Source organism: Procambarus clarkii, chromosome 47, assembly GCF_040958095.1.
Source record: "Procambarus clarkii isolate CNS0578487 chromosome 47, FALCON_Pclarkii_2.0, whole genome shotgun sequence".
Classification (NCBI taxonomy): Eukaryota; Metazoa; Arthropoda; class Malacostraca; order Decapoda; family Cambaridae; genus Procambarus; species Procambarus clarkii.
In genome coordinates, this window is record NC_091196.1 from 20,041,460 (window position 1) to 20,060,035 (window position 18,576).

At 37.5% G+C, this 18,576-nt stretch overlaps 1 protein-coding gene across 1 annotated transcript; it reads left to right on the forward strand.

Annotated features, from left to right (window-relative positions):
• The first annotated feature begins 1,338 nt into the window (after positions 1–1,338).
• On the forward strand, positions 1,339–18,484 carry LOC123762959 (probable inactive 1-aminocyclopropane-1-carboxylate synthase-like protein 2). Its single transcript, XM_045749810.2, has 9 exons — positions 1,339–1,977; positions 7,078–7,278; positions 7,757–7,921; positions 9,541–9,701; positions 9,930–10,065; positions 11,337–11,478; positions 13,313–13,489; positions 14,143–14,262; positions 15,851–18,484. Exons 1-9 carry the CDS (start codon positions 1,765–1,767, stop codon positions 15,913–15,915), a joined length of 1,380 nt encoding a protein of 459 aa, XP_045605766.2. The 5' UTR covers positions 1,339–1,764; the 3' UTR covers positions 15,916–18,484.
• The last annotated feature ends 92 nt before the right edge of the window (positions 18,485–18,576 follow it).

Below are 18,576 nucleotides of genomic sequence, written 5' to 3' on the forward strand. Positions count from 1 at the left end.
ACTTTGAAACTATTGATGTTTTTGGCCTCCATCACTTTCTTGCGTAACTTGTTCCAACCGTCTACCACTCTGCAAAATAAAATTTTCTAATATATTTTTTGGCACCTTTGTTTCCCTAGTTTGAATGTGTGTGTGTATGTGTACTAGCCTATTTGCGCCAGTAAGATTGAACATAAAGATCCAGCCCTTCTAGGCACTAGTTGTTTAAAGCAATGACTGGTCCAATTTCCCTATTATTTCTCGTTTTAATAATTTGAATAAAGTTTGCTTACGCAACCTGCTCCTTTAGTTCATTCCATTTCCCACTACTCTCATGCTAACAAAACTCTAACATCTTTGACTCGTCTGAGTTTCCAGCTTCCACCCATGTCCCCTTGTTATGTTGGTATTCAGTGTGTGAACATTTTGTCAGAGTCCACTCTGTCAATCCCCTTAATATTCTGTGTTACTATCATATATCATTTCTATCACGCAATCATTTGCCCGAAACGCTGTGCGTATTAGTGGTGTATGTACTAGCTCTATCTATAATGGGACGAGCCTGGATGCAAACTTCTGAACTTCATGATGGGGCGGCATACTCTAAAACAGGTCTCGTGTAGGTAGTGTAAAGCGCTCTAAATGCCTCCCTACTTAGGGTTTCTGAATGATGTTCAGCAAATTATTTAGCACGAACAAGGGAATATACAGGTGGAAACTTAGTACCCTGCAAATGAGCCATAGAGACATCATAAAGAATTCTTTCAGCGCCAAAGTAGTTAACAAATGGAATGCATTAGGAAGTGATGTGGTAGAGGCAGACCCTATACACGGTTTCAAATGTAGATATGATAGAATTCAGTAGGACCTGTGTTGATTGGTTGTTGAGAGGCGGGACCAAAGAGCTGAAGCTCAAGCCCCGCAAGCAGAACAGGTGAGCACTCATAGTATATACTATATACTAGCAAATGTTGGGTGGAACCAGTGATATTTGTCGATATTATCAGGAGTTTTTTTTTTAGTAGTATTATGAATTATTAATATCCGTGAGTGACTCAGATGGTTACAAGTTAATCTTCAGGTGTGTGTGTGTGTTCAAGTGTAATATATATTATATATAATATGTGAGTGTGTATATTGAATGTTTATACATACACAAATTACACTTTTTCAACAATATTAATAAAAATAATTGTATTCATAATTGTGCATTTAAGGAACATAATAATTTGATGATAAGATTAGGGAAAGAGGTGAGCATAAAAGTAGGCATGTTGAGAGTGAGGTAATATAGAGGTGTATGGGAGTAGGATAGTGTTGGTGGTGCTATGGGAGGAGGATGAGTGTTGGTGGAGCCCCAGGCCTGGTGGTGCTATGGGAGGTGTATGAGAGGAGGATGAGTGTTGGTGGAGCCCCAGGCCTACTGGTGGTATGGGAGGTGTATGAGTAGGGTGACAGTGTTGGTGGCGCCCCAGGCCTGGTGGTGCTACACTGGGGACGTCATCGCCTGCAGCAGGAGCCCGCTGGCCGGCCGCGGGGGTTATCACACACACTGCCAACTCCGCCCCGCTCCAGATGCCTACCAACACCAACCACATATTTGCTTCATGTATAGATTACCTATATGCGACGGCATATCACATAGGCAGTTTAACGTCTAACTTACGCATAGGGAGTATGGCATGGTTAGTTTATGATTAAGAGGTACCCAATGGAGAGAGAGAGGAGTTTAGAACGAAGGAGTTAGTGTTTGTATGAGGGAGTGAGTCACGTGGTGTAGCAGGGATGGCCGACACCCTAAACACCCCGCCACTCTCCTCTGTCATGGCCACCAACACACACACCCAGGAGCAGCAGCAGCAGCACGCCCTGCTTCAGCCCCCTCCACCCAGGATGATATCCGAGCGGGCCCACCAGACCCTCTCCTACCCGACCTTCGCCAGCCAGTACACCAAGCACATCCAGGAGGACCTCTACCACCCTCTGGACAACCCGCAGGTGAGACCTCATATATTCCTCCTCGCCTCCCTCACTAACTTTGAGCGCTCTCTCCCAAGTCTCAGCTCCCACCCTACACACACTTGCTATACTCCCCCCCAGCCCTCCTTCCCTACTACCATCCACGACGCTCATATAGCCCATACTTTACCCAGATTATATTTCCCGCCACTGGCTATACTGTGTATAGTGACTGGTGTATGGTCGGCACCTTAAATATGTCACGTCAATATTTAAACATATTACACCTGTACGCTATTTATTTAGAATTTTCTGTGTTCTTTGGACAAATATATATATTTTCATACAATATACATGCATATATACTTCAGTTTTAAATTATATATATATATATATATATATATATATATATATATATATATATATATATATATATATTATATATATATATATATATATATTATATATATATATATATATATATATGTCGTACCTAGTAGCCAGAACTCACTTTTTGGCCTACTATTCAAGGCCCGATTTGCCTAATAAGCCAAGTTTTCCTGAATTAATATATTTTTTCTAATTTTTTTCTTATGAAATGATAAAGCTACCCATTTCATTATGTATGAGGTCAATTTTTTTTTATTGGAGTTAAAATTAACGTAGATATATGACCGAACCTAACCAACCCTACCTAACCTAACCTAACCTATCTTTATAGGTTATGTTTGGTTAGGTAGCCGAAAAAGTTAGGTTAGGTTAGGTTAGGTAGGTTAGGTAGTCGAAAAACAATTAATTCATGAAAACTTGGCTTATTAGGCAAATCGGGCCTTGCATAGTAGGCTGAGAAGTGCGTTCTGGCTACTAGGTACGACATATATATATATATAATATATATATATATATATATATATATATATATATATATATATTATATAATATATATATAATGTATTTTAAATAATAATGTTAATAATTATTATTATTATTAATGCATTAAAATTATAATTATCCTGCGTAGCTTTCTCAAGCTGTAAATAAACTTTATTATACTTATAATGTATATTTTTTTGTATAGCATAGAGATTATTATTAGTATTTAATATTATTGTAACTATGTTAGAGCGAGGGGGAGAGAGTTGTACAAGGAGGAACAACTGACTGGGTTCACTGTTATTGGGGAGGGGAATTGATCCACTCCATAACAAAGTCTTACCCGCCCCAGCACACGTGCGCGACTGCAGGTGGCTTCATTTGTATTTTTATGACATTTTTTTTTACGAAGTTCGCAGTTCACATGTCTTGCGTATACTTGTGTTATAAATAAAAGGCGTGTCGCAGTCTGTTTACAAACGAATTATCCCGGGTTCGATGTCCTGCGCAGGCACGTTTCCTTACACCTGATGCACCTGTTCACCTAGCAGTAACTTTGTAGGGAACTGTCGTGGGTTGCATCATGCAGAAAGTCCGCAGTTATCCTACTGCTTCCTGTCCCCAGACAATCCCATTCTATTCAAACATCTTCGGCCGAGTTCGAATTCTATATCGGGAGGTCGACTGGGCACTCATTGACTTCTTGTTGTTTTAGATTCAGCTAATCAGAACAAAAAAGTTAAAGGAGAAGGAAGTCGCTGCAAGTCTGGTGTGCCTCCATCTGGCCTGCTGTATCCAGGCATGGAGACCTCACCTTCATAAGGACATATCTGTTTTGGAGAAAGTTTAGCAGTGACGAAAATTATCCCAGAACTAAGTCAACTCATGCCTGGAACGGTTGAGGGCCACAGGACTAACCACATTACAACCCAGACACGACAGGGCTGATCTCATTGAGACATTTAAAATACTGAACAAATTGGAGGATATTAATCCAGACCACTTCTTTAAAAGATCAAATGTAATGCATACAAGGAGCAATAGCTCCCAAGCTTCACAAATCACAAAATAAGACAGAAAATAGGATTCTTTTTCACCCATCTATATTTAAAAGAGAATGTTTGTCCGAGGTTGGAGGCCAGACACTTGTGGCTAACCTCATTAAACTTTGTAGGATTAATGGTGATTTGATCAGGACTGGGGGACACGGCCCCTGTGCCTTCATCAAGTCTGCGGATGTGAAATGTTCAGCCTCGGATCCATAGACTTTACCATTAGTATAACTTGATAAATTGAGTTTCAAGGGCAACCATTTGGTTACAGTAATGGAGATAGTGTATAGGGACAATGGTTTACACTGATGGAGGAGAGAGGTGGGACGTGTGGAGTCAGTGTTTGGAGATGGAGGGGTGGATAGGGAGGTTGAAAGGGTCTGTGTGGGAGGGAGACGAGATGATGGGGGAGTGTGGTGTGTGGAGGCGGGGTAGGGTATGTGGGCGTGTCCTGGGTACCAGGTCGACTCGGGCACCGACGGATACCACATTTAGTAGGGTTATAAACCTCATGAACCCTAAAACATGGATTCAGTTCAAAATCCAGCTGGAATATATCCTCTAACAATGGGGAGACCTTTGAAAAGACGGCGGCTTCCAGTCCCCATCGAGACCACTAGAAAGATAGTATCCCTCAGGTAAAAGGATAAGTATAGGAATAATTCACTGTGTAGATTAGCCGCCTCTGGCGACAACAATCGTCTAGCCTAACTATATCACACCTCCATAATCTCCCGAGACTGGAGAATGCCTACTACTACTATACAGACATTTAAGATGCTGAGTATGTCAGATGTCAATCACCACTACTACTTCAAGACGTTCAATTATCGTGACTTTCAAGACGTTCAATTATCGTGACTCGCATAGGAATAATTTATCACCCACAGAATAATAGTTTTATTTAAAAGCCTATCGCTGAACCCATGAAAGTGCTTCAGTTCAAAATGTCTGGAACTCAGCAAGAATGGCCCCCGAGAACAAGAGATGCTTTTTCACTCACAGGGTTATAAACCCATGGAACCGCCTGTCCGCCGAAGCCGTCGATGCAAAATGATGAAATCAGTAGTGGAAGGGTTTCAGACACACTCAGTAACTAGCAGAACCATCCACGCACTGACCAGCAGGATCAACTCCGAGTCACCATCTATCGACATCAGCAGGATCAACCCCGAGTCACCATCTATCGACAGATCAGCAGGATCAATCCCAAGTCACCATCTATAGACAGATCAGCAGGATCAACTACGAGTCATCATCTATAGATAGATCAGCAGGATCAACTACGAGTCATCATCTATAGATAGATCAGCAGGATCAATTCCGAGTCATCATCTATCGACAGATCAACAGAATCATATCCCTCCAATATAGTGCCATATATAGCCATTACAGTGGAAGACGTTTATTATTAGCAATCATATTTCAATATAAGATGTGAAAACAACGGAAACTAATGTTCAACATCCAATGAGGTATGATTAAGATATTTTGAGCCCCTCTGTAATCCTTTTGCACTACCTCTCACAGTGTGAATATGGGGTGCACAATAAACTACCTCTCACAGGACGAGTATGGGGTGCACAATAAACTACCTCTCACAGGACGAGTATGGGGTGCACAATAAACTACCTCTCACAGGACGAGTATGGGGTGCACAATAAACTACCTCTCACAGGACGAGTATGGGGTGCACAATAAACTACCTCTCACAGGACGAGTATGGGGTGCACAATAAACTACCTCTCACAGAACGAGTATGGGGTGTACAATAAACTACCTCTCACAGCATGAGTATGGGGTGCACAATAAACTACCTCTCACAGGACGAGTATGGGGTGCACAATAAACTACCTCTCACAGGACGAGTATGGGGTGCACAATAAACTACCTCTCACAGGACGAGTATGGGGTGCACAATAAACTACCTCTCACAGCATGAGTATGGGGTGCACAATAAACTACCTCTCACAGGGTGAATATGGGGTGCACAATAAACTAACTCACAGTGTATGGGGTGCACAATAAACTACCTCTCACAGGATGAGTATAGAGTACACAATATACTCTATGCTCACAAGTATAGAGTACACAATAAACTGCTGTTCACAGGATGAGTATGAAATGCACAATATATTACCGCTCACGATGAGTATAGCGTGCACAATAAACTACCGCTCACAGGATGAATATAGAGTACACAATAAACTACCGCTCACAGGATCAGTATTGAGTACACAATAAACTACCACTCACTGGATAAAATGGGGTGCACAATAAACTATCTGCCGCTGGCGACATAACAACTTTACCTCGTAGTGTTTGAATAAAGTCCAGAATTTGATCATTCATTTTATTCATGTATAGTATCCAAATGAAATTATAAACACATAGAGGCTTGACTTTGACAAATTACAAATCACGTAGGTAATCTTTCTACATCACACCCAGCTGTACTTCTGAGTCTTAGTCTTATCTGCTGTTAATGTGTGATATCTAGATATCACTGCTGATACCACTAGTGATATGAGTAGATTTCTACTCTGAGTTTAGACGGGGTGTTATTATTTTTTTGTCGACGACTTGCACAAATATCAGTACGTAGTGCAACTCATGTCTAACCCTATCACCCTAACCAGTGATATAATAATTTTTGTAGTTTATCTTCCAATGTTACCCCATTCCACTCGACCTTCAATCTAGTATCATATATGAACCGTATTCTTTTGAGTTTGAGTTCAGCCATATATCTCTGTCGTATATATACACAAGGGTGTATATTTTATTATTGCTCTGTTTTTATATATTTGTTAAGTTATTTATTTTTGGGAGGGGGAAAAATGGTGGAAATGGAATATCTTATAATTCGTTATCGGTGTTTTAACCATTGTTTTATCCATTCCAGTACAGGATTATATTATTAACGCATTGCATGGAAAGCATCCGGGGAAACTTTTGGGAGGCGTTGGGGGGGGGGGGGGAGGGTTTCAGCATCATTTTTTTCTTTGTTCTTTAAAAGTTCAGCAACCTTGTTCAGGAGTACTTTGTTCCCCTCTGACCACGTGCCACAGCAGCACGTCATACAATGTTCAGGCCGGCATATGATGTCCAGCCTGTCATGTAATTCTAGTACACGATACAAATCCTAGCATTTGATGCAGAACCCAGGAATAAATCAGAACACAAAAACATACTTCTTTCTTGTATTTCTTAGGGCATCATCAATATGGCTCAAGCTGTCAATCGGCTCCTGGAGGAGGAAGTCTTGGCTCGGATAAATAAACCAGATGCATTGACCCTAACCTCACGTCACCAGTACTACTCGGACACCTCAGGCATCACTGAGCTACGGACTGCTATTGCAAACTTACTTACTCGCCACCATAAGCCAAGCAAATCTATTAATCCAGATAATGTAAGTGTTTTAGCAAAGTATTTGCAGATAAGTGTGTTTGTACAGTGTTAGGCATACAGTGTGTCCATTTGTGCTAATTTAACATTGCAGTGATAACAGTAAATTGCAACATTTTATTTTTTAGTTCAATAATGCAGATAGAAATTTACAAAAGTAGTTTGATTGCCCATAATTTATTATGATCTTACTAAAGAACTGTAACATAATTTTTGTACTTAAAACAATGTAGTTTAATCCATTAAATTAATAATAAAATTAAACGCCATTATAATATTTACAGTACATATATTTTTGCCTTTAAGACCTGTAATAAAGAAGTTCAGTAATGTTCTTAGTTCTAGACAGAGCTTATCAGATGATCATTAAATATTTCCACAATATAACAAATTTCAACCATTACTGTTGTTGTTAGTGATGTATGTGAATTTGTACATGTAGAATATCTTCATTATATATATTTTTAAATTGTTCTTTCAAGTTAGTAGTGATGAATGGAGTAACAGCCTGTTTGGATGCCCTCTCACATACACTCTGTGACCCCAATGATGTAGTCATTACTCCTACACCTGTCTACGGCCGCATCTATACCGACTTTCATGACCGTTCAGCAGCTACTGTAGTGCCACTTGTCTGCTCTCAAGAGGTAGGATAATAATGTCGCTAGTAAGCTATAGTGCAGGGCCAAATGATCGATTATTAGTGGAGTACCGTACTCTATGCTTAGATTATAGTTTATAAATAACTAGAGTGGATACCTGTGCTCAGGTCTCTTCACCCTTCCCCTTCTCTTTTCTTCAACCCCCCCCTCTCCCTATCTCCCCTCTCTTCTTCCCTCTCATCCAATCTTCCCTCTGAAAATGACTAAATAATTACTAACAATTACTAAAATTACTGAAAATTAATAACAGCCCTAAAAATTACTAAATAACTCTATGGAAAACACAACCTTTGTTTCAGACTTGACTTCATTAAAAATTGCTGAGGGGGGATATCAATATTTCTTAAAGGGTAGCACTGGGGCCAACTACGATTGGCATATGACACCCCTCCCTCCCCCCCCCCCCCGTTCCGCGTATGAAAGTTGGACTAGGGTAGACCTTAGTGTCTGGCCTCCATCCTTGGTCAGACTAACATACAGATATACAGTAGATTTTAAATCTATATGAAAATACTGTAGAGATATAGATTTATATACAATACTGTATTTAAATATAATTCATTGTGTTACTTTGGGGGAAATTTGAAGTGTTCTCAAATAGGAATGGTATTATCACTATTTTTTATTATATATCATGTAGCAATATCTATATGTTTAAATACAGTACAGTACTGTATTGTATGTGCTGCAATGACAGCAACAGGGGAAAATAAAAGACTATAGATAGTCTAACTAGAAATATAGAAAATAGCATGATTTATGTATACTGTAGTAATTGGTAAATACAATACTCTACTGTACTTTATATGTATACTTATATCATTTATATATTTCAGCTGAATAAATTATAAACAAAGTCATTTATACAGTATTCAAACACTAGTTCATTCATATTGACTGCTTACCCATCTGTATTTTGTCTGCATTAAGTTGTTCAGTGAATCTGTCTGATAAGTTATCTAGTTGTGATGACTTCTGAGAGGAAAGTAGAACTAATTAAGGATATCAAAGGAGGCTTCCACAGAAAAGTAAAGTGGCTTGCTCTCGTGAGCAAGTCCTACTGAATCAAATATTCTAGAAATGGTGGCAGACATTATTCGGAAGGAAGAGGAGAAAGAAAAGCTTAAAGCAAGCTTAAAGGAGAGTAAGGGTAGGGAAGGGAACTATCAAGAGAAAACACCAAGCCATTACGACTATACAGCATTTGGAAGGGATCAGGAGAAGAGTAAGAATTTTAAACTGAATTTAGTAAATAGATGATAGACATTAACAATTCATAGATGTGTTTTTTAAACATAAAAATACATGGTAACAAGCAGTTAACAATTAAAGACTGTTGTTTATGTTATTGCTCATCTGGGAAAACCAAGAGCTATCCTCATGTTATGAAACCGTGTAAATATCAGGTCCACCATTCAGTAGTTTAATTGGAGCATTCATTCCAATTAGTCTTTATTGATATATAGTATATTAAATATTGTACCTTTGTATTAAGATGAGAATAATTTTGCATTCTGTAATTGTTTCTGGTTATTATAGTCTCTGAACAATATTTAAAATATTATGAAAACTACAAAAATATAATATTTATATTTTTTCATCAGGACAACTTTTCTTTTGACCCACAAGAATTAGAAAAGCTCATACAGAATATAGAGGATGAGGGTCGATGTGTCCGTGCATTGGTGCTGTTGAATCCCCATAATCCCCTTGGTCATATTTACTCCAATAGTCAGTTGAGAAGACTCCTAGAAATATGTGCTCAGTAAGTTGCACTTGCCAGTATGATTAAAATTTCATTATTGAATGTTCGTAAACATCAATTTTTATACAGTACTTCTGTTCTTCTAGTGTCAGCCAAGGCCATTGTAAATGTCAATATCATAATTCATTTTATATTCTTGATTTATGTTATTACTGTAATGGAAATGAATTATACTGTATTTTACGCACCTTGGAGACCTCTCAGTAATTTAGTCTTGTGATATTTCAGGCATGAAGTCCATGTGATCATTGATGAAATTTATGCCTTTTCAATATTTGATGAAGAGGAAAGCTTCAGCAGTGTACTTTGCTTCAAATCTCTACCTGATGCACAACGAACACATGTTGTTTGGGGATTTAGCAAGGTGAGCTGTTTGACAGGTACTGAACCTTTCTGGGGGAGCTACTGGCAGCTTTCTTAAGCTATCTTGCTGAGATTGCTCCATGCAAATGGGTCACATTAGATGCAGGAGTTCTGTTTGGCCTAATGGGAAACAGAGCTAGAACCTAGCTCCCCCCCCCTCCCCCCTCCCTGAGTGAGAGAGTGGGTTAAAATTTGTCACCACACTAGGAGAGCAGTTCTGTTTGGCCTAATGGGAAACAGAGCTAGAACCTAGCTCCCCCCCCCTCCCCCCACTCCCCCCCTCCCCCCTCCCTGAGTGAGAGAGTGAGTTGAAATTTGTCACCACACTAGGAGAGCATTCAAAAAGTTAGTGAAGCTTTACAGACAACTGGATGGTTAACAAAGACCTAAGCCTTGAAACTGCCAAACAACTCCACAAATGATTCACACAGAACAAGAGAAAAGTTTCAAAATTAGCCCAAAACTCATAGTACTGAATGCCATCACCAAGTGGCCCGATTTCCATATGCAGTCATCTTCCTTCGTTCATTTGCCAGTGTTCAGCTGAACAGTAGTGTTCCTGGTCTTTCAAATGTGGCAAGCCCCTCTGCTTCAGGCTAAGTCCTGGCCATCCTTGGACATGTTCCTGAAGGACATGGCATCTTTTTGTCATGATGGACGTCATTTTGTCATTGATATGCATGATGAACCCTTATGCTCGAAATACTATGCGTGCTAGTGGCTTTACAAGAATGTAAAATCAATTTTTGAATTTCTATGTTCTCTGTTAACCCCTAATGTACCTTCTTGTATATAAATAAATAAATAAATAAATTATGTAATTGCTTAACATTGGCTGCTTAGCATTAGATGCCAACATAAGACTGATTATGCTAGAACATGCTTATACATCACAATCCCGTCCTGATTGCATATTCTGTTCAAGGTGTAACCAGGCCCCAAGAGTACCATAACATTCCAGATTTGCTGATATGCCAGATGTTCAAGAAAGTACCTCACTGTCTCAGTGACATTCATTAAGTGATGACTAGTTACTGCATATTTGTGTATGTCTCAAAATATACTTATTGCCACATAATAATCTTCTCTTCACTGTAGGCATTCTTACATATTGAAAATGTAAGTTACTACACATGGCATGGTGCAATGTATGGTGTGCATTATTTACGGTAATAATGGTTATCTAAATAAAATGAACACTGCAGTGCTAATATTCTTTTGTTTAACTTGCGTAATACTGATACAGCACATTTAATAACTGATTTCATTTAGGATTTCTCAGTTCCTGGGTTTCGTCTGGGTATGATCCACAGCTTAAATCCATGGGTTTTGTCGTGCCTTCGAACATTATCACATTACCACTCCTGTCCACAACTTATTCAGCATGCTGCTGCTACTCTCATAAATGATGAAGGTATGTTTTCTGCTTACATATTTCAATATGTGCAGTCTGTTTTAGATAATACCTATCAGTAATGGATTTAAATCTGTAATGGTTACAGACTGGAATTCTGTAATTTCTTATACTGTACTCATCTAGAATTTATATATACAGAATTATGGTGCAACAGTTTTGTAATTCATAATACTGTACGTATTCTGTCATTCTTTTCTTGTAGAGCATTTGACTCGTTTAACTGACTAACTGCTCTCAAGTGGAACAAGGTAGCAAAGACGGTTATATAGTTATTCGTATAAATTGCATAACATGTTTAGCCACAATAGTGTCTCTCTGTTCACAATTGTTTAAATATGTCTGTAATTTAAAAACAGCATTTCTTTTAAGCATGTATAAAAGATATAGTAATAGAAAAAACAATATTTACTACTTGTACATATAAAGAAAATACACATAGGTTTGTTATTCACTTATTGAGAAATCAGCTATTTTCATCCTCAGATTTTGCTTGAATTTACCAGAAGGCTACCATTTCAAGTGGCCTCAAAGGCAACAAGAAGCTGATGGCTTACAGAAGGTTTCCCCATATTTCTGAGAATATTTCCCAGCTGTATTTTAAACTGTACACTGTCTTAATATTTACAGCTTCAGTGGGTAGGCAGTTCAATTGGTTTATTACCCTATGGGTGAGATATATGAGCTGTGCTATAGTATTAAGAATCACTATCAGTGTAATAGAATATTCTTTGGGTACTGAAATAACTAACTCTAGTACACAAGGCAATCACAGTATTATCTATGAAAAAATCATTCTTTACCTTTAGCATGTCATGGCCTAGGGGTAAGGCACACATTTGGGGTGACCCAGGATGCTGGTTCATTCCCTGATCTGCTCCAATTATTTTCTCATAACTAACTTGAGTGTTTTATGGACCTGTTCCCCAGGAAGGGCAAGTTTGCCCTCTTTATGTGCAGGGACTAATTATTTATAAGTCCACCAATTCATGAGGCAGGATTTGCTGTCAAAGACTGAGTGAGGCCACTGTAGGACTAATTATTTATAAGTCCACCAATTCATGAGGCAGGATTTGCTGTCAAAGACTGAGTGAGGCCACTGTAGGACTAATTATTTATAAGTCCACCAATTCATGAGGCAGGATTTGCTGTCAAAGACTGAGTGAGGCCACTGTAGGACTAGGCGATAGTGTTCCACTTAGTCAACTCGACACATCCAACAATAAAAATATTAAAATGGTCAGTATTTAAGAAGGCTGTTGAGATATTGCCATACAAAATAAATAACATGGTATTGAGTTTGTAAAGATTTATGATAGCATTGCAGTGTATGCAAATTAGGAGAAGTGATCGTAGTGACAGTTGGCAGTCTTGGTGAGTGAGCCATCCAACCCCAGTGATATTGCAGGAATTATTGTTGATTCCTTCTTCTGCAATTCATGATACTGCAGCAAGAATGCATCAGTTAATTGCCAAAACCCATAACATAACCCATTACAGTATACTTTATTGTAAACAAATACAATAAAGTTTACTTCAGTACAAAATTTTGAGATACAGAAAATACAATGAGTACTAGAAATTACAGAATTCCAGTCTGCAACCATTACAGATTGCTATTAATGGTTTTGCTGTGCTTCATGAATTAAGATTTAATACATAAGCTAAGGTGCAGGACAAAATAAATAAAATATTGCATTTATCAGGGGAGGAGTATAAATTAGATCATAATTTATAGAATATAGTAAAATGGAAAAGTTGCTAGATTTAGTGACTATTTTTGTTTTGAGCAACTAATATTCTAATTATATTTCCATATGTTTTATTGGAACAGAATGGTGTGACGATTTTTACATTCCTACAAGCCAACAGAGGCTCGCTGAGGCATACCAGAAGACTCGTCAGCGTCTGGAGGCAATGGGAGTAGTGGTGAGGCGAGCCAAGGCGGGTCTTTTTATCTGGGCTAGCATGCAGGCTTTCATGCAACCTTGTACTAAAGAACAGGAGATGGGTAAGCTGGGAGAATCATCACTTTTAAACCTTAATCAGTGGTACCCTACACTTTATTTAACTTCAAAATATCACAAAAGATCATTGTAACGTCATCTGCATGTATTGAGGGTAAAATTGAGCAGTCTTACACAGATCTAAGTTTCTTTCACTAAATTTAGCCAGAGACAGCAAAAGTAAGACAAATAAGAAATTAAATATTTTTCTTTTGCCTATGTCAAACATTATATTATGGCACTGTATTTATATTTTTTGTTGCTTATTTCTTCATCTTTATGTTCATTCATTAATTCTTTTGTTCAGTAATAAGTTAGATATACAATATAAGAAATGAGTTAAATATACTAGAATACAGTATATTGATGGATTCTAACGTGAACCTTCCTCGCAAAATGTAGTTCAACTTTTGAATGATTTTTGTATATTCTGAATGGTTTAGAGGAAGAAGTTTATCCTTTATTTTATTTTATCCTTTAACTATTTTGTATTTTTTAGGTATTGCAAATAAGGGTATATTCATGTGTTTTATGGTTTAGGTAAATTTGATTTCTTTTGGTTTATAAATACTGTATATAGCTTTTTCAGAAAGAACTCTTACATTAAGATATTTTGTGTTAAAAACTGAATTGTTTTATCATTGATTTTCACCAACAGCTTTGTTTATGGCTTTGGTAAATGGGGGTGTCTGCATATTGCCTGGCCAGAAATTGCAATGCGTCAACCCTGGGTGGTTTAGGATAGTGTTTGCTGTGCCAGAAGAAGAACTAGACAAAGGTAAGATTGAGAGAGAGACAATCTATCTGAAGCTTGCATGGATCAGGTATATATTCACTCCTGACTGCACTAATGCTGAGTATTTTGGTCATTTAGGTTTCACCCATGTGTCACAGTAGTGTAGTTTGTTGCTTCATTGAAAGGGTCATCATAGAATTCATTAACATTTACAAAACTGTAGAACTCATACCAGATGTATATTTTGCATTTATAATAATTCATTGTGTCGGGGGACAGAAAGCCAAAGTGTATTCATACACACTAGGCTTTTATCGAGCTCCCCCTCCCCCCCACCCGCCAGGTCAAATTACTGACCCTGCCCAGGATGCAACCCCACAACAAGCTGAATATCTCCTGAGTACCTACTTACTACCGGGTGAACAGGCCTATTAGGTGAAAGGAAATGTGCCAAGCCATTTCTGTCCTGCCTGGGTATTTGAACCCATAATTCTCAATTGTGCATCGAGAATGAACCTGACTGTACTACCTGGACTATTAAATTTGAAATGCATTTGTAGATTATTAGGAATGTTTGATGTGGAAGATAAGACTAGTTGTGAAAGTAGAACGTTAGATATTAAAAGCACAAACTTAATACTTTTTCCCATCTTATATTGTTTTCTGAGTTAGTATTAAATAACATGTGGAAATAAACATACACAGTAGAACATCTCTGAGCAATTCTGTGATTTCATGGTGTAAGCTATCAATACTTAAGGATTTTTCTTAATATTCTTTGGATATTTCTGTATTTAATCATATATTAAACATGATATTCTTAAGTGTGCTGCAGTTGCAACAATCTTCTCCAACATGTTGTGGGCTGATATTCGGGTTTGGGGGTTTTGAGGTTTAACAGTGTCTTGGTGGTCTGGTATTTGGTTATTGTCCCTGGTCCCAGATGGTCTTGTGTGGCACTGGGCCAGGTTTCTCAGCCTGTTGTCTCTAATTCAGATTAGGCTCTGCCTTCTCTCATCCTTCTCAAGCAGGTATCCTTTCTGCTAAGTCCCTTGTTTTCCTGTGTCTGTTGTTAGCCTTAGGGAGCTACCAAGGGGCTCCTCCTAGAAATCAAGCATTGCATGTAATGAAACACTTCTTTCTGGTAAAACACCAATGGTTCCCCTGACTCCCTCCCTCCGTACCAAGTTTGTCGGTTTGCTTTGGACTTGGTGATGGGGCGAGCATGGGCCAGGGTTCCAAGTTGCCTAGTTGTGGCTATCAGTACTAATGGGTTTACACCAGTTAATGAATCTCTTTGTTTTGCCTGAATAGTTTGTGGAGTCATTTGGCTATTTCGGTGCTGCATTTTATATGAACCTAGCATTAGTTAGTAAAGCTTCACTGATTTTTCTGGGTGCTTTCCTGGTGATGGCAACAGTAATAGTCTCCTGCTCCTTGTGCCTCTGTGAGAGGGAGCCAGGTTCTGGCCTGTGTCTCTGGTAGGCCTAACAGGACTCCTGTGACTGATGTGACCCAATAGTTGGGAGCCATCTTAGCGAGATTGTTTACTCTGTATGTAAAGGATTTTGGAAATTATCACCACACTATCTTCTGTGCTTATTTGTAAGAACCTTTTAATTTTTTGCAGGACTTTCAAGGATAGAAGCTGTTTTATCAGTATGGAAGAAAACTAGCGAATCAGAGTCTTCATAGTCATCAGGTGAACATTGGATTTCTTAATTTTAATGTAGTTGTTTAGCTTAGTCATATTTTTTTTAAATTTAACATTATGTGTGACAATTCATGGTGTGGATTTGTCACTGATGGAACACCTTTGTTTATGTGATACTATGAAAACCATGAGAAATTGAATAGGAACCTCAGGATCTGTAAGTTTCAATGGGCTTTCTAACACATCTAACTGTTAGTTGTTCAAACTATAGTTACCTCGAGTTTCCATATATCAAAAGCTTTAAAAGATGTGTAGAGAGAACATATACTTTTTAAATAATGAAAGTATTTAATGAGTTTCCTATTTCATATATTGTCTTGTAAGTACTGTACTGTACCTATCAAATTGGCATGAGAAAGTTCAAGCTGTAGCTTCCCAGTAGCTTGAACTCTTTCTTGCAATTTTGATGAGTACTGTACAAATATCTTTCATTTAATTGTTGCTCTTGAGTAATGTTGTTGAGTATTTGGAGTTAATATGCTGTATCTTACTATTTAACATTTTTGGTTGATATTATAAATGTTTCCAGCTGATGCTGACTTCCATTGGGTCCAAGTATGAACATACATTATCCAAACTTGTGCTTTGTGTAGAGTCAGCTGAATTTATATTTATAATACAATAGCTGCAAGAATAGTCTATTTGTTTGTGCTCTTGTCATTTCTTGCTCACCCACATAAAATTCTTTACTTTTTAGTGGTTTTTAACACATAATCAAAACTGGATCCTTAGGTGGGAGGTTTTTACAATAACGTCCTGCTTACTACAATAAAGAAAGGAATGATATGAATAATTTTCTTCTGTAGCTCTTTAATTATAATGTAATTTGCCAGTAGGATGAATTGCCAACTGCCTGCTCAGCATGTTCATTGTAAAAAGAGTTGTTTAGATGTTGAATTAATCTATATCCATTTGAGCCCATTTTCTTGTATACATGTTTTATCATTCATTTTGAAGCTTTTGAGTCAATCTGCATGAAATTTGTTAATGCTGTGGATCACACAATTTAACAAAACAAATTTCTCTACCATATAAAACAGAAAGGTTTAAATTTAATAAGCAGTATTCAGTGAGTGAGCATAGTTTGAATGAAAGGTATTAAGTGGTGTCAGTTTTCTGGTAAATAGTAAAAAGGCTTATTTGTCAGTGATGCTATATGGTGTTAATGCAGAGACGTGTGATAAATATTTGTAACATCTATGACCTTCTTTCAATGTATTGTTCCCCCCACCCCCCCCACTTTTTATTCTCTAGTCTGATGCCTCCCAACCACATGAAAGTGGGGAACAGAATGAGTATAATAGTGGTATAATTCATGTCCATTTCTTAGACTATTTATGCACAAGCTGTACCAAAGTATATGAATGTCTGATAAATATTGTGTAAAACTGTTGCATATTATATTTTCACAGACCTTTTCTGAATTATTTATTCACTACCTACCTGTTGACTACCTGTTTTTGTTAATATTATGTTTTGTGTGTAATCTGTTTTAAAATATTAAGAAATACATTAAATTTAGCAAAAGCTGGATTCAATGTAATATCAGAGAGGGTCCAGTTCAAATTAATCCATTCGAGTGGGAGTGGTGTGCATACTGTGTTGATAAATTATTGTTATATTAAAACCAAAGAAGATTTGATTGTTTATATTTTTCAGAAGTTTATCTGAGCTTCAGAATCATCTCTTGAAAACAGGTAATACTTCAGAACCTGATTGCTATATGCTCACTGCCATTTGGTAACACATGTTACAATCCATCTGTGCTAAATTTTCATAAATAAAATGCACTTACTGGCCCCCCCATCCCCTGCCTAAAGCCAGTTGCTTTCCAAAAACTAGTCACTGTTGGATAAGTGAGATAAAAATGATGCTGGTATTATATCTAGTTGTTCCACAAAAAAATCTACATTAATTGATAAAACAATCAGTATCAAATAAATACCTTTGATTCAGTTTCATTTTAATGTATTAGTGCTGAGTTATTTTAATGTATTTTGCATCCCAGTGTCACTGTTAAAAAAACAGTTACGAAGACTGGGGAGGAAAATTTTGGGACTGGCTAGGAAGACATACTAGTACACATTACCTTTGTCACTGAAGAAATCACTTTTTATTACCTGTCATTATGTGATTACTTAAATGTCAATGCAGTAGCAGTATTATAAATGTGTCCCTAAGTTTATCACCCAAATAAAATCATCAGTGTTTCAAGAAAAGTTTTTTTTTAATTCTCAAGTACTGGTAATAGTGAAATTTGCTTTATTTATTTTTTTAAATTAAATAAATATCTATAGTATCATCTTTGTAAATTTGTATGGAAACTTTACTGTTAATATTATTCTGTTGGCCAAATGAATGTGTGTATTTTTTTCGTGTGAGACTCCTGTGCATGTCATGGCACAGTAAAATCAGCGGGAGAATTCATGTGTAAAAATTCAGAGTAGCTAGAAAATCACATGGAATTCCTATTTATGTAGTGGTCATAAATGGGTTTTGGGGGGCTTGTATTGCAGTACTGTATTTAAATTAAATTATTATGATATTTATTATTTGCACCATTATTTCCCTACTGCTATTCACTCCACACTCCTAAAGTTGTAAATCATCAAGCTATTCTACACATTGTATTGTGTACAGTC

Bases quoted from the DNA above. Each gene is read 5' to 3' on its own strand.
- LOC123762959 (XM_045749810.2), top strand. From the start codon at position 1,765: ATGGCCGACACCCTAAACACCCCGCCACTCTCCTCTGTCATGGCCACC. The intron at 1,978-7,077 runs GTGAGACCTCAT...TGTATTTCTTAG, and splicing joins ACCCTCTGGACAACCCGCAG to GGCATCATCAATATGGCTCA. The intron at 14,263-15,850 runs GTAAGATTGAGA...AATTTTTTGCAG, and splicing joins AGAAGAAGAACTAGACAAAG to GACTTTCAAGGATAGAAGCT.